Source organism: Protopterus annectens, chromosome 5.part0 (assembly GCF_019279795.1).
Source record: "Protopterus annectens isolate FY-2018-M chromosome 5.part0, PAN1.0, whole genome shotgun sequence".
NCBI classification, from domain to species: domain Eukaryota; kingdom Metazoa; phylum Chordata; order Ceratodontiformes; family Protopteridae; genus Protopterus; species Protopterus annectens.
This window is the reverse complement of record NC_056735.1, coordinates 1854709890-1854735547: the sequence shown is the minus strand read 5'-3', so window position 1 is coordinate 1854735547 and position 25658 is coordinate 1854709890. Positions and strand designations below refer to the sequence as shown.

General features: G+C 39.3%; 1 protein-coding gene across 1 annotated transcript in view; it reads right to left on the bottom strand.

The window, feature by feature from the left end:
- Positions 1 to 10098: 10098 nt before the first annotated feature.
- LOC122802426 (guanylate cyclase soluble subunit beta-2-like) overlaps positions 10099 to 25658 on the bottom strand; it is an 866018-nt gene continuing 850458 nt past the window's right edge. The window contains exons 16-17 of the mRNA XM_044072045.1: positions 10316 to 10500; positions 10099 to 10145 (exon numbers count right to left, since the gene is read on the bottom strand). Of these exons, the coding sequence (XP_043927980.1) occupies positions 10099 to 10145; positions 10316 to 10500 (232 nt within the window). The remainder of the gene's footprint in view (positions 10146 to 10315; positions 10501 to 25658) is intronic.

Below are 25658 nucleotides of genomic sequence, written 5' to 3'. Positions count from 1 at the left end.
GTCTCCTAAACCTGATAGACTTATTCGAAGCAGTCACCAAAGTCGTAGATGAGGGTAAAGTGGTTCACACAGCCTATCGAGATCTCGCCGAGCCTTTCAACACCATCCCCCACTTTGGAATTATAGATAAACTCACTAAACTAGGTATAAATCCCTATGTCACAAGATGGGTTGCCAAGTGTCTCACTGACAGAACCCAAACTGTGAAAGTAGCAGACTCCAAATCCGACTTCACACCAGTAACAAGTGGAGTACCACAGGGTTCAGTCCGGAGTCCTCTCCTGTTTGGTATCTACTTCTCAGAAGTATAGGCTGTGACACCCGCACCCTGGCCCAGCAATCAAGGAGCCTCAATCCTCACCACAAACGCCAGAGATAGTGTCTCATATAAGAGGAAAGGCTAACAAATACACACTGTAAAGTACAATTTCCCTTAAGTGCACACAGAGATCACAGTCAGACTGGGGCTGATTGCTCCCTTGCTCCCCAGGTCCCCAATAAGACTCCCCACTGGCACAGCTATAGGGTCTAGATCTCAGCCTAGCTGGCAAGCTAACCTCCAGTACCCTCTCTGTCCAACCAGTGCTTCATGTCCCTGCCCAAGTAGCTGACACACACACACACACACACACACATACACACACACACACACACACACACACACACACACACACACACACACACACACACACACACACACTTTGAGATAGGTATTTATACAACTTCACAGACACTCCTGGGAAAGGCTGACTCAGATTCTCCAGCTGTGCCCCTTTACCCAGAGTATACAGTAGTAAGTACTGCAACCACCAGCTAATAATTATCAGCTACCCAAAGGCCTTTAAAAGGGTGTCCAATTATTACTGTGCGATATTATTATCCAATTGGTAGTATAGCCCAGGGCTAAAGCTATAGGAGTGGCTTAGACAGTAAACTCTATAAATATGCAATGTACTCTAGAGATGAACTTATCTATACATAAACCAGCAACAGTTGAGAAGGGTTTAAAAATATTTAATAATAAATACTAAAAACACAAGACAATACTACTACTACACCACAGTGCTATTCAAGAGTTCAGAGATCACACAGAAACTTAAAATAATTCCGTAGTACAGTTCTGACATTACAGAAAAACAATTAGTCTAATCTTTATAGTCCTAGCTATTTCTACAAGAAAACATACTTCTAAAGTAACTTACTTACATAGAGCAAAGCAGTGCTGAGTTAGATAGTCAGACAAAAATGCTTAATAATCTCTGCTTCTCACTGTTTAAATTGAAACTGCAGTTCTGATAAAACATTACATCATTTGTTTACACTTTCTTGGTTCCCAGGCCACACAGAAAATGCATTTACATTCTTTTACACTTAGAGCAATAAAGAACATTCCACATGTAAATTCTGGTCATTAACTTTAGCCTTAAAACAATAGTGAGGATGCTTACTCCAGACTCATCGACTCCAAATTCTAACTTTAAAGGAATAGACATAAGGTAATTTTAATTTCAAAGGACCAATAAAAAATGCTTGACTTAGTTTTCCTTACAGCAGATGGCAATTTTGCCACATTGTTGAAACAGCATTTCTTTACATTTAAGACACAAGCCTGTATTTTACATTTATATTTACAAATGCCAGAATTATGTATCAAATTATATTTGACTAGGCTGGCAGCCTTCACTCTTCTCTACCAGTCTTCATACAGGCTAACGAAGTTCACAGATGACTGCAAACTAGGAGCCATAATCGAAACTCCTAACGATGTGGACATCCTACAAAAGGGGCCACAAACAGATGCCCTATGCAGACTGTCTCAAAAAACTCCAGCTTTACTCCGTCGCATATCACCTACTCAGAGGCGATCTCTGCTTAACATACAAAGCTATGTCAAACCCAGAGCTGTTGGACATCCACTTAAAGAAATCCCAATCCCACTGAGCTACACGCTCTAGGGACCTAAACCTTGTCACCACAATAAACAGAACATGCTGGAGGGATAGATTCCTGTCCCAGAGACTTCCCATACTCTGGAACAAACTACCTATCTATATCAAACAAAGCTCCTCATTAGCACTCTTCAAGAAAAATCTTGATGATTGGATGGGAGATAGGAAATTCACCCCAGGGATCACTTCTGTGGCTCTGCTCAACAGGGGCACAGGAAAATAATTTTCTTGGGTGGCAAACACCAGGGTACCTTTTTGGCTAGGCTTACATAGGCCCTAGGGACAATAGCCTAGTACCTACCTATGAACAAGACATTGGAAAAAGGCCCAGGTTACATGTAAATTCAGAAAATCAGGGCCATATCAAAACAGGTTCTACCTATTGGCTGTATTGATAGCAGATTAGTTGAGGATTAACTAAGTGGAAAAAAAAAAACATGTTGACTTACCAAACTCTGAGTAGCCACCTAATCAAGGTTACAATCCATTGCAAACACTAGCACATGCAAAAACACACACACACACACACACACACACACACACACACACACACACACACACACACACACACACACACACACGTGCACACACACACACGCACACATTTACTTGCAAACGTACCTGCCAGACACATGCTCACTGATGTGCTCCTCCACAGAATCACATTGCAACAGTAAATCAAGCAACTTTCTCATATAGTAAGAAACAGTTACTTTATAAAAGAAAAGCTAGACCTAACTCAGTGATAACCAATGTGGCATAAGCACACCGCCACATTGACTGAACAGAGTGTGCTTTTGATGTATGGGCATTGACAATGGTATATATATATATATATATATATATATATATATATATATATATATATATATATACATATACATATATATATATATATAGAGAGAGAGAGAGGGGGGGGAGACATATATGCAGGCTGTAAATACATATAGCTAGATAGGTAGAAATGGTTATCATTGGCTTGGTTCGACTTGTGTATGGTCAACATTTAGTTCATAGGTTCATAGATGTGTACTAGGTTAATGACCACAAGGGCCTTTTTAAGCTTAGCCATGCATCCTAAATCTCTTTGTTGCCAGTACATATAGTCGACAGGTGTGCATTCTCAGAATTAATATCTATAATTAGCAGGAGATGTGGGGGGCACAGCCCTTCATATCCCCTGCAAAAAACATTGTTTTAATATTACATTTTCCAAGGAACAAGCTCAGTACGCAAAAGCTGAGCACTATAAAGTGCCAAATTGCGCAAGTCACCTGCTTGTGTACTAGGTAAATATCTACCTAAAGAAGAAAAGTGCCAGTCAGAAACAAAGGAACAACAGACAACCAATCAATAAGAAAACACAGGAGAAATACCAGTCAATTTTAGAGGTGAGAAGTGGAACCATTCCACCTCTCACCAGGAAAAACAACCACAATATAGGCCCACATCATCAACATTTGACCCAAATCACTCACCTGTTTTATGGCACAAACCCGAATGAATCAGGAGCAGATAACAAAATACAGTTAACATTATAGATAAAACTCATTAAAACAATGGCAGAATGCAAACAAAATTCACATACCTGAATAAGAATGCTGTTCAAACACCAAAAATCATTTTAAACAACCAGATACACAACAAGCTTAAATTCGATACTGAGCAACTCCTACTAGTGCAAAGGGAGTCAGTCCAGCATAGCTTGTGACTGGAATTAATATTCAAACAATACTTATGTTGCAAGACAAACTGCAACCCCAGCCTGAAACCAGTGCAGAAGAAAAGGATCAGGAACCAAAGTAAGCATATAGTTTATTCTACAGCCGGAGAGCTTCATTTCATGGTTTACCACAACTGTATCTAGGAGAAAGTGACAGACTCAGGGTAGGTGAAAAAAAGTCCTACTAGACTCCAGCTATTAGAATGGAGAAGACTCCAAAACTATGAATCACACATTATGCAGACTGAGGGAATAGCAGCCATACAAGGGAATCAAAGAGCAGTGATCTACATACCTGAAAGAAGGCCTAGACCAGACTGAGCTACTGAGATGCCTCAGAAGCTCTGTGACTTTATTATGCAAGAACAACCAAAGGATAACATACATTCTGGAAACATTAGAATGTGGTTACAATAAAACAGCAGAAACAACATTCAAAAACAGCCAGAGGCGTGAATGTAAAGGCTGTTTGGAGGGACGAGTATATCTCATAAAGGATACCACTGCTCTGGAACAGACTCCCCATCCACATAAAATGAAGTTCATCCCTGTCCATAATCAAGGGCAACTTGAATCTGAGGATGGGAAACAGAAAATCTACCCCAAGACTATCCCTTGTGCTACTAATGGAAAGAGGCAGCTCTTAAATGCTTTATCCCATGTATGGGTCCCTCAAATTATCTATTTTATAATCTTGGTTATTCTCATTAGGAGTAATATATAACTACTGACCATGGGTTGGGTAAGGTAAAGCTCTAACCAAATGGGATAGGTTAATTAGAGCACAAAAAAGGGAAACTAGCTAGTCTCTGAAGTTGTTATTTAACTATAGCCTCCAAGCAGCTTTGTGCCGCATGAATGCAGAACAACAGTCATCCCTCTGCACAAAGGTGGGCTATCTACAGACCCTGGAAACTACAGACCCATAGGTCTCACTAGTCTTATATGTAAAGCCATGGAAAGAATTATCAGGGAAATGATCAATAGTGATATAGTAAACCTCCAGACACTTGACGCAACCCAGTTTGGTTTCGTCAATGGCAGATCATGCCTACTCAACCTGGTGGACTTCTTTCTGAAGATGACCAAAGCAACGGATGAGGGCAGAATGGCTCACACTGCCTACCTTGACATGGCCAAGGCATTTCACACAATACTCCACTTGGGCATTGTTGATAAACTGATGATTTTAGGTACAAACTCATATGTCACTAGGTGGATATCCAACTGGCTCACAGACAGGACCCAGGAAATTAGAATTGGGGATTCCACCTCTATAAAGAGGCCACTCATAAGTGGAGTTCCTCAAGGATCAGTCCTTGGACTGCTCCTTTTTGATATTTACTTCTCTAAAGTCAAGACCAATGTCATTGGTCTCTGTCTGACTAAATTTTCAGATGAATGCAAATTAGGAGCTGTCACTAAATCCCACACTGGCACAAATGTTCTCCAGGAGGGGCTGACACAGACAAACAACTGGTGTCAGAGCCATGGACTAAAACTAAATGTCAAGAAATGATTAATAGTATCCTTTGGGAAGTCATCCACCCCTGGTAACTATCATATTGACAGCACATCCCTTATAGTTGACCCAGTAGTCAGAGACATAAGGACACACATAGATAGTAATCTATCCTTTGACCATCACGTGTCTACAGTAGTGAGGAAATGATTCTATGTTGTGCAACTTATAAACAAAGGTATGGGATCTAAATTGAAGGAAGTCTTTGTTCCACTGTATTCTGCATTCATCAGACCTATCACTGTGTACAGTGCCCCCTTTGGTATGTACCTAATCAGGCATATTCAACAATTGGAACATCCACAGAGGTTCTTCACGAAAAGAATACAGGGCTTAAGTAAAATGTCCTTTGCAGACTTCTTCAGCTATGTATCCCTGTATCCTGTCTCCTACTGTTTTTTGAGGGGAGATCTGTGTGACATACAGGGCATTGTCAGACCTCACTCTGATGGACGTCCTGCATATCCGCAAAATAAGTAGCACCAGAATTACCCGTTCTAAAGACTTAAACCTTGCCTGTGACCTGCTGGAGAGACAGGTATGTATCCCAGAGATTACCCTGTCTCTGGAACAGGCTCACCATCCATGTGAAATAAACTCAATTAAAATAAAACCTGGACAATTGGATGGGGAACAAGAAATTCATCCCTGGTTTGGCACCTATGTCTCTAATGGACACAGGTAACCTGTAAATGGTTCATCTCCCAGGCCGTAACTTATAAATGTTTCATCTCCCAAGCCCTGCTTACACTTATCAAGGGTACCAGAACTTGTCAGAGATTTGGGATGCACGGCTAGTTTAGCCTGTCTTCTTGGTGTAAAACTGTTCACTGAGTCATTTTAATAAATATGATCTTTAATTATTCACTCTTCAGTAGCCTCTCAAATACTCACATATCAATATTCTTTATCAAGAGCAAACATTCACATAGACTGCTTACAATTTACTCAAGAAGTCCCTGTGTACCATGGTGTGACACCCTTTAGCTGCAAAAAAGACCACTTACATGGCACTCACAGCTTTGCCCTGTCTGTCAAATAACCTCACTACTCAGTGAAGAAATCTCAGTTCAAAAAATAACTGTGTTAGTTTCCTGTTTCTTAAAGAAGTCTCCATACATGTGACATTCTTGGCACAATTATAGTAAATCAGACTGATTTCCTGCAAAAGGAAGGGTTCTGTGAACACAATAATGCCCTGCTTAAAAACACTCCTTTCTTACAGTTAACTTTGTTGAATGTTTCTTGTCACATAATACTTTGCAGCCTGAGGAAACATTTCTTCAGACCAGAGTCCAGAAGCTAGCATACAATTTAGAGTCATCCTGCTTTCTTTGGATAAATTACCAATAACTTTCAGAATCAATAAGTTTATCAGTAAAACTGATTTGGTGTCTAGAGCTGCCACCTTATGTCTTCCCAACATAATTTTCCTGAGTAATGGAAAAGGCTCTAGAGCCTCTTGAAGTTGCCATTCTTTTGTTTCCAAAACCTCCTTCTGTTTACTTCTGAATAACCCCAGTGCATTCTCCATATCAGTTGAATGCCTAAGCCTTATTTTTGTATCCCCTGGGATGTAAAAATGTAACTGCCCCTTCCTGGTAGTTTAATCCTCATTTGAGTAATATATAGAAGCTTAAATATTCTTTTACTCTGCCTGAATAGCCTTATTACAGGCTGAAAACATGCACATTTTACTCTAGTTTTAGTTGAGTAGTACTGGTCACATTACACCCAGCTCTACTTCACCCTGATTACTTTGCCAGGTGACTACAGTACTGTCAGTATTTTGTGCTTTGGACTTTTAGTCTCAAATTTAATATTGCACGAGGCATTTTTACTCTGAGACATGGGGAGATAAACTTTCTGAGCTCTGTCTGTACTGTAATCTCCGCAGGAAGGATCCCTCTGTAATCTGTTAGTTGGCCCTGCATATACACCACACTGTTTCTGTTTGATTCTGTCTCAGAGATGCCTGAAAACATTATTTTCTTCTTCCCGCTCATTTTGTAAATAAATCATCTTAGTTTCTAATAGTTGTATTTACTTCCTGCTGTCATTCTATGACTGGAATTTTTCAGGTTAATTTCCACTTCTGCCCTGTTGTCCAGGTGAGCCATGTGTCCTTTCTACATTGTTTACTCTTCAGTCGGGTGCCATAGAGTTAGTTTTGCAATTCAGCCATCAAATTGAGAGTTCAGGGTTGAAAGTGTAGAATTAACTGTTATGTGATCACTTTGGTAGGATGACAACTAGCTTGGATAGTGTGTTGCTTCCTGCGGACTGGCTGAAACTTGTGGTTGATTGCACTTTTGAAAGTGTGACAGCCACTCTGGATGAAGATTTCTCTGTCCATTGGGTTAAAGTATTTGGCACTATACTCCATGATAGAAACATATATGATGCCAGTAAATAGATTTTTAATAGATTTACCCATTTCTTGTCAGTGAAAGTTGTAAATTAGTTACCGGCACTTAAAGCAGCTAACTAAAGAAAAAATGTAAACTATATGTATACTGAGTAATGGATTTTACACAAGAGAACTACAAGGAAGGAAAAAGAACTGCAGAACAATATGTCTTATCTAGTCCTCTTCTTAAGTAGAAGTTTCCACATCTGGTGGCTTTGTTCAAAACTAAAACTATATTGGGACAAAATATCACACCTTTTTTTTTCTCTGTCAAAGCTCTCCAATTACCTTTTGTTCCTGGCCTATGGTTGCTGGCTTCCACCAAATTGACACTGTCATTTTCTAAGCCAAAACTTTTTTATGCTGGTCTCCAAAATAACATACATCTTATTTTGTCTTTATGGAATCATGAAATGCCTACAATTTCCTGTAGTACATAAGTGGTTGTTATTCTTCAAATATGTTCATTATAAAACATAGAAGTATTAAAAGGAGCACTGTATGTTTATTGTTGCACTTAAAAACATTTAAAAGCCACACAGTATCAGCATTATTGACTCTACCATGTTCTATGAAGAAGACGTATCTTTATTTTTGTTTAAAAAAGAATAATAAAACAGAGTTGAAAATAAGAGGGATTTGTTATGCCCATGTTAGGTCAGCCTAGGTTGTTGCCATACATTCAAAGGTATTGTCAGCGTTACTTTTGGAATATAAGTATACTTGGTAAATTTTTGTTGCAATAAAATAGTTTAATAGTTGTAACAGGCCAGGGTGATTTGATGTATTCAATTTTAGGGTCAATCCTTATAATAACTTTTTTCTTGACTGTAGAAGACGTATAATCATGAGATAAATAAAACCTTGTTTAAAACATCAAACCTTATTCTCCCTGACTTGCCCATTACAATTTTAACAGAGATAGAGCTGATTTTCTATGTTTGACCTCACAGCTTTAGAAAATGTGATAGCCACCCTGGAAAAAAGGTTTCTCTGTGTATCTTACCTTGACTGGGCTAAAGCATTCAGCACTACACCCCATATAATATCAGAGATCTGAAGGTGAATGAAGCCATAACATGGGCCCACAAATGGCTATATCGTTGTCCACAATAGGTTAGAAGAGCAGGAGTGCTAACCTGGGCATCCTCTGTTACCAGTGGACTTCTTCAAGGCTCTGCCCTGAGGTCACTCCTTTTCTCCATTGTGTGGCTCACCAAATATGCAGATGTCAGCAACCTATGGAGCATTATCCTTAACCTCTCTGACACTACCTGTCTTGAAGCAATGTCAAGTCACACTCCAATGGAACAATCAAACTTAACTTGTCTTCAATGTAAAAATAAAATGCAGAATTCTGGCATTTGGACACTGTTCCACCAACTATATATGTTATTCATGGGTGACCAATGAAAGTTGAAAAGACAGTAAAAGATCTTTGGATTCCTTTTAGATGATGTTACCTCAATATCTAAATAACTACTACCATCCACAAAATGTAAACAATTGCCACCTGATCCTCCATGGGGTTGAGAGCCATGCCAGAGAGATAGCTACCTCCTTTTTATATAGCTCCTGTTACATCTGTATAAATCACTGTACCTTGTTCTGTAATCTAGTCACATGTGTTCTGGTGCAGCAGAAGAAGGAACAAAGATTCCTTGCAAAGGCAAATGAAAGACTACACCAGCTTGCTGTCTTCTCTATATCATACTGCCTTCTTAGCGGAGATCTGTGCCTGATTTACAGAGTAATAAAGGATCATTACTAATCAAAACCCTTTGCTTAGAATACTGCCCCCCCCCCCCCCACACACACACACCCTCAAGAAGGCATTGGATGATTACTTGTACACTCACAAATGACAACATGGGACCTGGGGAATCAAACACCTCAAAGGCCCCGTTACCATTGATCTTGTTCACCAAACCTGTGAACACTGCACCAGATAAGGTCAGTGTGATCCCTGGTGTTGGAGGAAGAGTAATCTGTTGTGACCTAGTAACAGATATGCACAATAATACTGTTTTCATCCCATGATGCACAAAGAGTGTAAATGACATTTTAATGTACAGAAATGTTTTGATGTTCTGGTTGTACCTGAACCTTGATATTTCAATGTAAAATAATTTAGCTATAATGAAACAAAACTGTGCTGCAGCATGAATTGCTGGGGGCCCTGGTATGAAGATCAGGCGATAACATTATACTTGGGTGGATTTTGCCATGTAAACATGTGTGTGTGTGTGCTATGTTGTAATGTAATACAAGGCCAAAAATAAAATGATCTGTAGCTATGAATCATCTGGTTTCCATTATTCATGATGGGTAAAGGGTATTTATAACTAGATATCTAGGAGATGTGAAATAACACAATAAACACGTCGTGGTTATAAGTCAGTTATTCCATTTTTCATTTTGTTTTATTAGGATGGCAGCTGAAATAAGTGTTTTTGTATGTCATCAAGAACAATTTGATTAATGCAAAAGAAATTCACTTGCCCATTTTTCGGTTTATAGAAATTGATATACCATTGTCATCTGATGCATGAGAGAAAGGTGTAATCTTAAAAGAGTTTTCAAATAGTTGCTAGAACAGGCTTTCTCTGAATTAATGTATTTTTTCTCTGACTTTGAACTGTGCAGTTCTGACTTACAGAATATTTGACTAAAGAAAACTGCTTCTGAGATTTTATTTAATAAAAGCTCACCATTATAGTCGTAATAAACATCACTCTGCATGTCATATTGAGCCAGTGACTCTGTAACTCTACCCATTATTTCATCCTCTGTTACTTGCAAGTTCTGAATCAGGAAGTATGTTAGCATTTTTCCCTTTCCTTTGACCTCAATCTCTCCCCTTTCAATGATTTCATAACATTTATGTTGAAGAGCTCTGTAAGGAAAACAGAAAGCAAACAAATAAGTAAATACTGTAATTACACTGTTCTGTAATGTAAGTTAGGACTTGTCTGTTTTATAATGCATGGTAGCAATACACAGTCCTGAAGAATACAAATGTACAAATGCCTTAATATATTCATCTGCATTTACTCTTAGTCTGATACCATTAGAGAGAAAGCAGGAAAAAGAGACGCATAAGTAAAAGAAATCAACATCTATGTTTTCCATATTATTCCAGGTTTGATAACTAATGGCAGACAGCTTGGCTGGAACTGCTCCAGTTAGTTTCCAGCAGTATGGTTGAAGTGTGCAAAATTAATCAAGAGAGATGGGAACACGGTAACGCATAGCAGATATTAAATAGGCAAGTTGGCAGACTGTTGATGGAGTGTTGATGCCTGTCTTATGCATGTAATTTATCCTGCCAATGTTTGTTTTAATTTGTTGGAAATGCTCCATATGGTGAAAATGAGGTAGGAAATACAAGTCTCTCTCTCTCTCTCTCTCTCTCTCTATATATATATATATATATATATATATATATATATAGATAGACAGATAGATATACACATATATACACACACACAAATATCAGTCTGTGATCACTTGCCAACACTGGATGTTAGTTTGTATGAGAAACATGACCACTGTGTCAGTTTCCCTCTATTTTTATTTACTTAATAACATCTTAGAGTTCATAAGATACATAAAAAGTTAGATTACTGTATATAACCTAGATTGTGAAAGCTAAGCATTGGCTAATTTGGGACAGTTTTAAATGACATATTTTGCATGAGAAAGAAATACATGTGACATATTGGGCCTTGGACACAGGCCTCCTATCTTTTAAACCATCTTCCAATCCAGGAATGCACAACTGTGATTTGAAGTTTTTTCATAGTATTCAGCAATGCACTTGTGATATCTAGCACTCATTAAAGGTAGTGCTTCATATGCAGCTAAAGTGAGCATGATTATTCTCAGCTGGAACGCATACCATATTTAAGACCAAGAGATTCATAATGCAAGTATTCTGACAGGCTAAAAATATCTGGCATGGCAATATGACACAGTGGGTTAAGGCAATGGCTGCTAACAAACTTCATTCTGTAGTCAAAGTTTGAGTCCCTCAGTTACTGCAGACATATTGTTTTAATGAAAGTACCTTATCAGACCAGTGTTGCTAGGGTGCCATCGGAAAGAAAAACTTACACCTAATGGACCTACTTGGTTTACAAAACAATAAAATTAAGTATAAATCCTGTGCCTGGGAATAATGTGGTACAAATGTTAAAGGCTGTGGCACTTGACCTCATGATTGTAATGCAATTTCTATCTTCTAACATTCCTGACAGACACACACACACACACACACACACACACACACACACACACACACACACACACACACACACACACACACACACACACACACAGGTATGTACACTTTACATTTTATTTCATTTGTAGAAGTGAATGAATAGGCCATTTTCTGGCACAAGTCAGGATTCTATTTACAGTGACTTAATGAAATATGACAGGACACCAGGGCAGTTCCTCTTCTCTACAAGTAGGAGGGAGTTTAAGGATGTATTCTCTCAAGCTGAAAATGTAGCTAAGATGTATATAGAATGGAGTGTGTAGAGGAAGGTAGACATACATCCAAAAAATCTAAACACAGTGAAATGCTTGGCTGTGGAAATTGGTGAAAACAGGGTTGAATTTGAGAACAATCAGACATTAAATTGCTTAATATTGAGTGCACTGATACTGCCTGCTTTGATTTTAGTATTAAATTAGTGAGTTTTTTACTACGATTAGTTTACTGTTTTTTGCTGTTGGAGGAAGACTTCCAGGCAAGTTGTTTTGTACTGAATTCTAAGTGGTAGCAAATCCACCCAAGCCTTATCCTTAACAAATCCTGCCCCTGGAGTCATTCCTGTCAGTATCATGGAACAACACTTCCCCACAACTTCCGTAGACAGCCTGACTGAGATGGGTGTCTTGAGACGTTATACAAAAATTATCTCATGCTGAGGATCATGTATTACCCAAACAGGATAACACAGTGTGTGACAGATGTACATATATAATATCCTTACAGGCAAAAATCTCACACGCAGTAAACTCTGACACCAAAATTATCAGTACACCACAGACCACACCTCTACAAAGCCATCATAATAAACTTAATCCATCATATGCTGAGATTCTAAAGATTAACTTGACTAAATCTCAAAGACCTCCAAAACACAACACAGGCTCAAAGCACTCTCAGCAAGTTAAGTTAACCTCCTCACTGAGCACATGGAGTTTTAAAGTCATGGATGCTGAGCCCATAATGTATTCATTGACCAAATCAAACATTGTTGTTATAGGTGACTGCATTGTAAGACATAAAAATGTGCCGCCTACCAGGCTGAGCAAACAAACAGTGATGGTTAGTTGCTTGTCTGGTGCCAGGATGCATCAGATCACATATGCACTCAAGTCCTTAAGCAACAAGTACTGGTATGACTCTGTTATAGTTCATGCCAGTGTCAATGACTTGAGATGTACCTCCCTGGACTATATGATAACAGACATGATGGAGCTCTCAGACTATGTGTCCAAAGCAGGTATAAGCCTAGCATTAAGCAGCATTCTACCTTCACCAAGTATGATGCTGTGATATGAACAAAAAATAATTGACTTAAGTAATTGGCTTAATTTTTGGCGTCATTTGAAAGGGGTCCAATATCTGTCAGCCTGAGAGGATATGATCACCAGACCATACTGCTTTGCTAGAGATGGCCTGCATCTTTCCCCTCTAAGATTTTGATTATTGGCAAAGACTTCGTCTGCCCTCATAGTGCCTTTTTTAGGCAATGACAACCTGATAAAACTATCAACATAATGAAACAAGCAAAGTAAAATATGAAGGTGTTACTGATCAATGCTAGGAGCCTAAGCAAGAAAGTCCACTCCCTACACGCCCTTCTCGCTCTGGAGAATGTTGATGTCTGTACAGTGATTGAAGCATTGTTTAAAATGGTGGAGTGCACTCCAGCTGTGGAGGGATATACCACCTAATGCACATTTAGACCAGCTACTGCACAGGAGGGGTCTCAATTTTCATCCAGAAGAGACTCACATCAAGGCTGGTAAAGCAGCATGGTGCACTACAGATTCTTCAAGTCCAAATAACCATCAGAAAGGTCCTGTATCATATATTAGAGAACTCCCTATATGACCCAAGGAAGCCACAACACCTATCTACAGGAACTAGAACCACTCAATATTAAATCCTATGATAGTTTCCTAAGTGATCTAAACTATCCAACCATAGACTGGGAAAGCTACACCACCACGTGTGCACAAACGTAGAGATTCCTGGACTTTGTCAGTACAAATGCCCTAGAATAGTTAGAGTACCCACTAGGAGGAATAATATGTTGGATCTTGTCCTTACTATTATGAGGGCATCTTGCACTATTCCTTGTGCATCTCCATTATCTGTTAGGTTTGACCAGAATGCAGTCTCCTTCCAAATAAAATTGAAATCAGAGATCCCTTCCACACAAGGTATCTTCAGAATTTTTTTAAGACAAAGAACCTAATTCTAAGTGATACGTTGGCAAGCTTCATTCCCCACCAAACCCAGTTAACTTCATTGAATATATGGAAATGTATATCACCACACTATACCAGCATGTAAAATGCTGCAGAGATGAAGCTGTATCCTACAGGAACAAGCAGAGGGTAAACCCTAGAAACAAATCCACATGCATGGTGGAACCATAATATCAACAGAGGAAAATAATTTTGACCAAAAGTAAGAATTCCCAGAATGTTACAGCCCTTGTCAACGAAATAAACAAACAACTCAGGAGCTTAATAAAATTTACCAAAGCTAAATTTGAGGCTAAAATAGCTACTCAAGCCAAAGACAATCTCAAGGCCTTTATTAGTTATGATCATAATCTCAAAAGTACAGTGCAACAATGCACTCAGCTAATTGCGAACAATGTTACCTACACTGAGGTTGAAAGTATAGTGAACCTACTGGCTGATAAATTTAGCTCTGACTTTACCCACTCTCTCCCCTCTGTGTGTCCCTCAAGATATACCTGAAAATGGTTTGCCTCCAGCTATCACACAAAGATCAAGTCCTAAAAGTGCTATCAAAAGCTAAAAATACTGCATTGATGGGTCCTAACAATATCCCTGGATGCATCTTAAATAGCATGAAGCATGATTTAACCACACCTCTAACAACACTGTTCAATATCAGCCTCCATAGAGGTTTTGTACCAAGTGAATGGAGAACAACTGCAGTCATTCCCCTGCATAAGGGAGGACCTTTCTCATACTCAGGAAATTACAGACCCACAAGTCTGATCATCCTCATATGCAAAGCCATGGAAAGACTTATAACAGAACTAATCAATAAGGACACAGGAAACCTCCAAACACTGGACCCGTCATAGCTTGGTTTTATCAAGAACAGGTCATACTTACTCAACCCAGTGGATTTTTTTGAAAAGGCTACCAAAGCAGTGAATTAAGGGAAAAGGATACACACCACATACCTCAACCTAGCCAAATATTTTGATACAGTTCCCCCCTCAGGCATAATAGAAAAACTAAATAAACTGGGAATAAACCCCTACATCACTTGCTGGATTGCCAATTGGCTGACAGCATGCAGGAAATCAAAATAAGGGAAGTTACCTCCACAAAGAGACCAGTTACCAGTGGAGACACAAAGGGTTCTGGGCTGGGATCTCTCTTGGTTGGCATCTACTTTTCTGAAGTAAAAGCCAGTACCAAAGGGCTCTGGATAAGTTTACAGATACCTGCAAGCTAGGAGTAGTCATTGAATCCCCAAATGACTTAGCCATCCTGCAGGAAGGTTTGTCCCAAATAAATAGCTGGTGCCAAAATTATGGACTGAAACTCAATGCCAAGAAATGCATTATTGTATCCTTTAGGAAGTCATGGTCATCTACCCCAGAGTACTATCACATTGACAATACGGTTCTAAGAGATGAGCCAGTTGTTTGGGATTTGGGAATTTATGTGGACAGTGACCTAACATACATGTCTATTGTCATAATAAAGTCATTCTATATTGCACAGCTTAAAAACAAAGGAGTTGTGTCTAGATCTATTGATGTCATTGTCCCTTCTACTCAGCCCTCATTAGGCCAACCATTGAAAATGATGCTGCCTTTGGCATGTATCTGTCCAGCCACATGCAGCAACTTGAATGCCCAAACAGATACCTTATTAAAAGGATACAAAAACGAAATAACATGCCCTTCATCGACTGATTCAAAGCTCTCTTGCTATATTCGGTATCCTACAGACTGCTAAGAGGTGACTAGGGTTTGGCACAAGGCATCTCTGACCCAACACTGATGGATTTACTGCACATCAGCAAGTCAAATGGCATCAGAAATATTCAGCCTAGAGATCTAAACCTCTTCTGCAACTTCAACAGAATGATTTGGAAGGACAGGTGTATTTTGCAGTGGATACTGCTGCTCAGGAATAAACTCCCCATCCACATTAAACAAAGCTTACCCCTATCCATATTCAAGTGCATCTTGGATCTATGGTTGGAAAGTAGAAAATGTATCCCAGGACTAGCTCCTATACTACTAATTGGCAGGGGCAGCTCCTAAATGCTTTATCCCATGCATGGATCACCTCATATTATCTCTGGTATGATCCCAGTTATCATTAGGGGTAATATATAACTATAGAGCATGGGGTGGGTAAGGCCAGTCTCCAAACAAAAGGGATAGCTTAATTCAAGCGTAAAAAGGGAAACTGGCTAGGAGTTAAAATGGTCCACAAGGACAGCTAACCTAGTACTTAACTATGAGCCTATGAACCTATGAACACAGTTACATGGAATGCTATTGCTGATGGACTGAGAAACAGCAGCAAATGACTTACAACACGTGCCAGTTTTTGAAATTAACAAAAGTATCTAACAGATTATTGACATAGATACTGCTGCAAATTTATTTTTCAAGCAGTAAATTATGACCAAATGGTGTGGTTTAGAGTGGACTGAAAAACCAGATGGAACATGGGTTACAAATGAAAATACAGAGGTTTCCTGAAAGGATGAGCATAAATCATTTTATCTTTACCCCACCTACCCAGACTGTTGCCCCCATATTTCCTGAAGGTTCAGTTTCTCTTGAAGTCACTATGGGACAAGTCATAAAATTCTTGTCAAAGGCTAAAAGGAATGCTTCCATGGGCCCAAACAACATGCCAGACACCATCCTTATTAATGCAAAGTATGTACTATCAAAACATCTACTTAAACTGTTCAACCTCAGCCTGTTCAATGGCTGGAGAACAGCTGTTGTGATTTCCATATTTAAGGCAGCCCTTATATGGATCTGAGTAATTATAGTCCTGTCAGCCCCACCAGCATTATATGCAAAGCCAGAGAATGTATCATAACACACTGGATGTAGGCAACTTGACTGATCTTGACATCAATCAGTTTGGTCTTGTGAAGGGCAGATCCTGTCTCCTGAATCAAGTGAGCTTTTTTTGAAAAGGTTACAGAGGTCATAGATAGTGGATACTTAGTGTATGCTGCTTATCTCATCTTGGCCAATGCTTTTGACACTATCTGTCACGCTGGTATTATTGCAAAGGTAGATACATTTAATGCAAACATTTACATTTTTTCCACTGGTTTATAAATTGGCTATCCAAAAGAACTCGAGTTGTAAAAGTTGCCAGTACAATCTCTAAACAAAAATTAGTAATTACTGGGACCAGAGACCACATATGCCTGAAGAGATGGGAGACTAATATGTTTTTAATTGCATCTGATGCAAAGTATATTCTGTAAAGAAATGTGTACTGTAAAATTGTGGTTAAATTAAAATTAAAGTTTGGCAGTTGGCTTAGACCATTAAGGAGATATTAAGCTGTTTCCTGTGGTCCAGTGGTGCAAGGTTTGATTCCCTCAGCCTTCATTGCCTAACTGAGTGAATGTCAACAAGTCATTTAACCAAATACCGCTCCTGGTCTGAGGCTGGAAAAGGTCCATGGAGATCAGTGCTCTACCCTGGTAAACAAATACAAATCAAATAAAATTAAATTAACATACAGAAATAAGACATATTACCTTTTCATCCCTGGTAGACTCTGAAAGTGATGCAGAGCATTTTTGTTGACATTATCCAGTACTAAAATTCGCAGCTTCTCCAAGACTGCTTATGCTGCCAACTCACCAGAGTAGCAAGTCCTGATTCAGTTGGATGGGACAAAAGCTCTTAGAGCATTAAATGGCTACTTCATTTCATCCATAGAAGTTTTAGCAAGTGTGTTTATTTATTAACTTTTGGTGCCATTACTTTTGAGTTATTTCCCCACTTTAGAAGTTTGGATTTAAGTGTGGAGGTGCTCAATCGACTGATACACTGGTTTGTGTTGGCTTTGTAATGCCTTAAGGTCTGGGCTGGTGGCAAGTTTGAGTTTCACTCACTATAGTAGCATAATTACCGGGTCTATATGACTTGGTTGACAGTTCATATGATCGACTGTTTATTTGGTTGACAGTTCATTTGATCGACAAGCATTTGCCCCCTTCCCCAATGTTGCGTGACCCTGGAGTTGATATATATAGTTAGGGGGGGTGTGGGGGGCACAGCCCCCCACATTGGGGGTGTGGGGGGTGAAGCCCCCCCACCTAAAATGCTTGTCGATCAAATGAACTGTCGACCAAATAAACAGTCGATCATATGAACTGTCGACCAAGTCATATAGACCCTAATTACCCAATCATTTGTGGTACATCATCTGCACATTTTGGACACAGACCACAGGCAGAGCTCTTCAAAAGATATATACTTAATTATACCAAAAAACAAGACACAAGTGCTTTTGCGATAAAACATTTCATCTTCTCCCCTGTATGTATGTAGTGCTCAGTTTTAAGGTTATGGCTTTACAAGAGATTAAAAAATGAATTTGAGAGGAGTTGATTTATTAAATCCCACTGAACGGGCGGAATTGAAATGGATAGTAAAACTGAATGCCACAAACCTTACAGTTTTGAACATCTGTTTCAGTATAGCTTCAGAGTTAAAGGGGGAGAGGACTAAAGTCCTGACTGGTTTTATTGCGTCAAGTGATATTATGAACCCCTTCATATGTGTGTGCATTCTGTTGTTTATTTATATAGCTGCTGAAGTGTTCTGTTGCTAAAGCACTTGTCTTATTTTTTGGTAATATGAAGTGTTTATCTTTTGAAGAGCTCTGCCTGTGCTCTATGTCTGAAATGTGCGGAGGAGGTTTGCTTTTTTATTTGCACATAGTTTACTCTTTGTAGACTACTTCTGTTTTGGATCATTTGTTGTACACATTGTAAATATGGCATTAGTGACATCAAATCATTAAATCAGTACAAAACAGACTTTTAAACAGAAGCTAGTAACATAAACAAACATATATATCTATATCTATATGTCTATCTATATATATTTCTACTCTGCAATTATCTTTCTTTGTTTGATATTTCACCAGAATGAAATGTGTTGCAACAGTCAACTTCAGTATAGTTCCTTATCCTATTAACTTTGCATAAAATAGCTGAAAATATTTCTGTTATAGTTACAACAAAATCCTAAAAGTTTTAGCTGTAAAGTTTCTCCAAGAAAATACCCCCTCCAGTCCAGACAGTAACAATGCCAAATATAAGTTTTTTATGTAAATACAATTCCTTAACATTAAGCCTAGAAAACTGTGAGTTAGCAATCTCAAGCTGAAATGTGTTACTGCCTCCTAAATTCAGTTTCTACTGATAAAAGTAAAAAAGTGACTGCAAAGCCATAGAGGGGGATCCTTCCCCCATTACAGAAGAGTGCATCTCTTAGTACACCATAGCATTGCATGGTCCCTAACAAGCTCCTTACTCCACCACATGAGCTTTCAGTGAATTGTGCACAGTCTAATGTTTCAGTGTGAAATGTGCTTTCAGTGAACAGTCCTCTAGATATATATATACATATATATATATATATATATATATATATATATATATATATATATATATATATATATATATATATATATATATATGGTTCCCTATCAGAAGCCTGAAACACTATAAGCCTGAAAATCAAAATCCTGAAAACTAAAGCCTGAAAATTCAAAATCCCGAAAGCCCAAAATCCTGAAAACACAAAATGGACATACTGACGTCATTGTGGCTTTGCTATTGTTAGCCCTGTGGTGTTAGGTCATGCGCTGGGTTCAGGTAAGTGTGCGGTTGGTTTTATGTTAGGGTTAGGGGCGGTTTAAGTGAGTTAGGGTTAGGGCGCAGGTTAGGCATGTATGCAATAGTGACAAATATTGGGGTTAGGGGCGGTTTAAGTGAGTTAGGGTTAGGGCGCGGGACAGGTGAGTGTGCGATAGTGACGGACCTTAGGGTTAGGGTTAGGGTCAGGGTCAGTTGGTAGATATTAGTGTCTTTATAGTGACATATTAGCATTATTTGTGTTTTCAGGATTTTGAGTTTCAGGATTTTGGGTTTTCGGGATTTTGAATTTTCAAGCTTTAGTTTTCAGGATTTTGATTTTCAGGCTTATAGTGTTTCAGGCTTCTGATAGGGAACCATATATATCTATATATATATATATATATATATATATATATATATATATATATATATATGGGATCCATGCAGATCTTCGAAGTTTCACTTCTTCGAACCCACTTCACCGAGCCCACTTATTCGAGTAGTGAAACTTTGAACATTGACTTCTGCAGTCACACTACAGCGCGGAATGGGAATATTCCCTTTTACCCACTGTAGTGCGATCTTGGAGTTGGTATATTTAAGTAGGGGGTGTGGGGGTGCAAGGGAGCTTGCCCCCCTGCAAAAACATGTTTTAGTGTTTTTGTTTTTTTTTGGGGGGGGGGGTCGCCTGGGGAACTAGACTTCAGCAAAAGTACACTTTCATTGAAGTGAACTTTCGCTGAAGTGTACGTCTCCTGCTCTATTTCAAAGAAGTGTTCTTTCGATGTAGAGCAGTAGACCCATAAATATATATATCCACAAAAACGGGCACAAGAAGAACCAACACCAGCTGAAAGCCTACATCATTCAACTATCTATTTTTATCTTTATTTTTGTTGTGCACTTTAATACATTAACTTAACCAGCCATTTAGTCACAACTCTCACAAAAGTTACAAAAAGTTTTGGTTACAAAAAGATGGCTAGTCCGTAGCTAAAAGCCTAAAATATTTCAAACATTCATAAAATGTATTCACTATAATTGGTACACTCCCTTCATAACATAGAAAATGGAAAATGAAGGGTCGAGTACCTTTAAAACTAGAGGCCTAACAACTAGCATACTAGTCCCTAAACTGCATCTTATATAAGAACAAAAACAAAGGATTAAACCTTATTACATCTACCATCCTACCTCATATAAGATTTTAGTTTCAAATAAGGAGCAGTATTACAGCTTTCATTTAAGCCAGGAAAGTTAAAGGCATCTAATTTTAGTTGCCATAATAATTCTCTGGTTTCTAGTATGATAGACGTCGGACCACCTCTTACAGGTGTAGGTAAATGTTCAATCCCCATGAATTGAAACGAATGTCCCGGATAATTTACTACGTGTTTAGCAAGTGCATTTTCACATTTTGCATTTTTGATTGCGTAGTTATGTTGGTAAATACGTTGTTTGAACTTTCTGTCTGTCTTACCAACATAAAATCCAGGGCAACAAGTGCAAAAAGCAATATAAATAATGGACATTGTATCACAGTTAATTCTGTGATTGATGTAAAATTTATTGCCCAGTACACTAAATGTACTCCCCGTCTTTATGTGGGAACAGTAATTGCATGCACCACACGTAAAAGACCCCTTAGATCTCCTACTCACTAACCCTGAAGAGTAGGTTTGTAACAATTCCTTCATATTTTTGGCTCTCCTAAACACTGTGTAAGGTTTATCACCCAGTTTGTTAACCACAGAAGCATATGAAGATAAGTAAAACCAGTTTTTATTTAAAATCTCCAAAATCGCCTTACAATTCAAACCAAATGTCATAATGAATTTACAAGGCGAGTTTTTACTATCTAATGCTCCTGTTGCAAGGGGGACTTCTATAGGTGAAGAAGCTGTAGACAAGGTAAAATTTTGGTCACTATGCTTATCAGCTTGGGATGACCCAAAAAGAAGTGGTTTATAAAAACCATTATTTCTCTTTGCGGTAACTTCCACAATCAGGTCATCAATTAGCTGGTGCGGATAGTCACGGTTCAAAAATATATATATATATACACACGCACACACACACACACACACACACATATATATATATATATATATATATATATATATGCATATATATATCTATATGCATCTACTTTCAATTACTGAAAGCCCATAATGTCAAATGTTATTTTCTCGAGAAGAAAATAACGAAAATGAAAATCCAGAATTGCGAAGTAAACACTTACCCAAAACACACTATATTTTCTGAAACCCACCTAGGTGGGGGGCTATCCCCCCACACCCACTAAATAAATATACCAACTCCCAAGATTGCAATACAGTTGGGAACTTATTTGCTAACAGGTTACTTACCTTGGGAATAGTTTTGCCAGTCCAGTGTTTTGCTGAAGTGAGTTTTCGCTGATTTCATTTCGATGATGCTGGATTCGATATTGTCGGCTTTTGATATTTTCAGGTAGACCTGTCCATATATATATATATATATATATATATATATATATATATATATATATATATATATATATATATATATATAGCTCTCTTCCATCCACACCTTCTGGCATCCTCACAATTCCTCTGTCCTCCCTCTCATTCACACACATACATTCTCCTTTGCTGACCTTCATTCCTCTGCTCTCTAGAGCATATATCCATCTCTCCAGGGTCTCCTCAACCTATGCTGCACTCTGACTACAAATCACAATGTCATCTGCAAAGATCATAGTCCACGGGGACTCCTGTCTGAACTTGTCTGTCAACCTGTCCATCACTATTGCAAATAAGAAAAAGCTCAGAGCTGATCCTTGATGTAATCTCACCTCCACCTTGAATGGATTCATCACTCCTACTGCAGACCTCACCACTAGCACACTGCCCTCGTACATATCCTGTACCATTCTTACATACTTCTCTGCCACTCACAAATTCCTCATACAGTACCACAACTCCTTTCTAGGCACCCTGTCATATGCTTTCTCTAAGTCCACAAAGACACAATGCAACTTCTTCTGTCCTTTTTTATACTTCTCCATCAACACCCTCAGAGGAAATATTGTATCTATAGTACTCTTTCCTGACATGAAGCCATACTGCTGCTCACTAATCTTCACGTCCCTTCTTAACCTACTCCTTCCCATAACTTCATGCTGTGGCTGATCATTTTTTATCCCGTTGTAGTTACTACAGCTCTGCACATCACCCTTACTCTTAAATATCGGTACCAATACACTTCTTCTCAACTGTTCAGGTATTCTCTCACTTTCCACGATTTCCTTAAATGATTTGATTAAAAACTCCACTACCATCTCTCCTAAATACCTCCATGCTTCCACATTTATGTCATCTGGACCATCACCCTTTCCATTCTTCATCCTCTTCATAGCTGTCCTTCCTTCCTCCTTGCTAAGTCATTGCACTTCCTGATTCACTATCCCCACATCATTCAGCCTTCTCTCCCTCTGTTATTCTCTTCATTCATCAGCTCCCCAAAATACTCTTTCCATCTGCTCAACGCACTCTCCTTGCTTGTATGTTTCCCTCGTTATCCTTTATCACCCTAACCTGCAGCATATCTCTCCCAGCTCTGTCCTTCTGTCTAGCCAGTTGGTACAGGTCCATTTCTCCCTCCTTAGTGTCCAACCTTTAGTACAACTCACCATACTCCATATCCTTAGCCATTGCCACCTCTCTCTTCACCATATGCCTCATTTCCTTGTACTCCTGTCTACTTTCTTCATCTCTCTAACAATCTCACTTCTTTTTTGCCAACCTCTTCCTCTGTATGCTCTCTTGTACTTCTTCATTCTACCACCAGGTCTCCTTGTCCTCCTTCCTCTGTCCAGATGTCACACCAAGCACCTTTCTGGACAGAGGAAGTAGGACAAAGTGCCATATATTGCACACATGTAGAAATTTCTATTAACTGCCAAGTCATATGTAATGCCAAGGGAATCATCTAGAATGTGTGTGCTTCCAACCCAGGCAGTTTCCATAACTCAAATATCTGGCACACCTCCCAACTGTATTCACTAGGGGAGATATCCCACATGGACATTTACTGGGGGGATGCAGGTTATGCACTGGAACCGTGGCTGATGACACCCATCAGAAATGCACACACACCTGCTGAAGAACTCCATAATGAGGCACACACTCAAACCAGAAATTTCACAGAGCGTATGTTTGGGCTGCTGAAGTTGTGATTCCAGTACCTAGATACAGCTGGAGGAGCCCTGCAGTACAATCCACAGACATGTACTCACAGTATGTGCCATGCTAGACAACATCATCCTGAGAAAACAACTTCAGCAGGATCAGCAAGAGGAAAGACCACACATCCCACCACCATTGCCAAGGTCACCACAGTCACATGCAGGCAAAGAGTCAGAGGGGAAAGCAGCAGCTGTTGTGGGTGTAGGCAGATGTAGGCATGCTTAATATGCCCTTACATTGGCAAAGAGACAACACATATCACACTCACTCACCACCTAAGGACCTAAAACCTTCCTGCTATGCATATACATATACTAACATTGATGCCAGGCAACAGTCACAGCATTTGCCTCCCCATGTATTGGCTGTGTACTGCATTCATCAGACAGAGTCAGCCCTGAACTAAAACTGTTGCAGCTACTGGATTTACAAGGTAAGTCTTGAACCTGAAATGTATTGGGTGATAGTATGAATGATTGACATATACTTGCATGTTGTTACTTGGTAATGTAAGCAAGTAAAAGGTGGGAGATTTGTACAGAAATGACCTTAACATGTGACAGCAGAGACTTACGTGATTTATATGTGTCCATTACTAAGTAGTAGGCCTCAGGCATCAAAGATTCACACAGTCATACCTCTCAAAAGTACTGATGATCACTGCATGCCCTCAGTTTAGCAGCATACGTTTGTACTGGAAAATCATTCAAAAGAGTAGTTAGAAAGTAAATATATACTGCATTTTCAGACTTCACAACCCTCACAAAATTATTAACAATAAAGATGGAAAAATATTGATGCTATTGACTAAGTTTCTAAAACCAATATGTCAAAGGTATAATTACCAGTTCAACACCACAAATGCAGAAATCCTAAGCACTAAGTCAGATATGCACCCTAAGCACCAGACACAAAGCTTATGTATCCCTGAATCCAAAAGGTACAAAACAGGAATATGGCACACTTGTCATCTCTTGCACAGGGTATTGTGTGAGTGTCTGTATGAATACAACTAAGCTCTGTGCTAGCTCTTCATCTTGGTATGCCAGACAGGTGTCAGACATGCATGGAAGAGGTAGCAGTTCATCATTGTCATTCCTGACCACAAGAACTGGCGCTGTCAAAAGTTGCACTGGCACATCCACATCCACGCCCATGGTCGGATGCACTGCTGCTACCTGAATATGACTGATGCCTGCTGGACGAGCTCCCCTCACCAGGATGCCCAGGCCCATGACCCCATGACCTGCCATGTCTGGGTGTGGACAGCTGAACCACTGATGGAGCAGTGGAAGTACTGCCACTATGGGAGCAAGATCGAGCACAGCCATGTTGGCTAACAGCAGATGATTACCTATGCCCATGAGGATGCTGTCCCCCTCCCAGAAGATGTTCCATCAAAGACACCGCTTGTTCCTATGTCTATTCATCCGATCCATTTAATCGGCAACATGGTGAAAGCAGTCACGCATGTCAGCCTCTGCCACATCTACAACCGTAAGCATTTCTCTGGAGCACCTTATAGGAACATGCCTGTGCCTCCATGACAGCCCTAAACATACGCTGAGTTGCACAGGAAGAGACACCAGGATCAGGTGGAGCATGGACAGCAGGCCTCCTTGAGCACCCCTAACAACCCTCCTGTGTGGCATCTTGTCC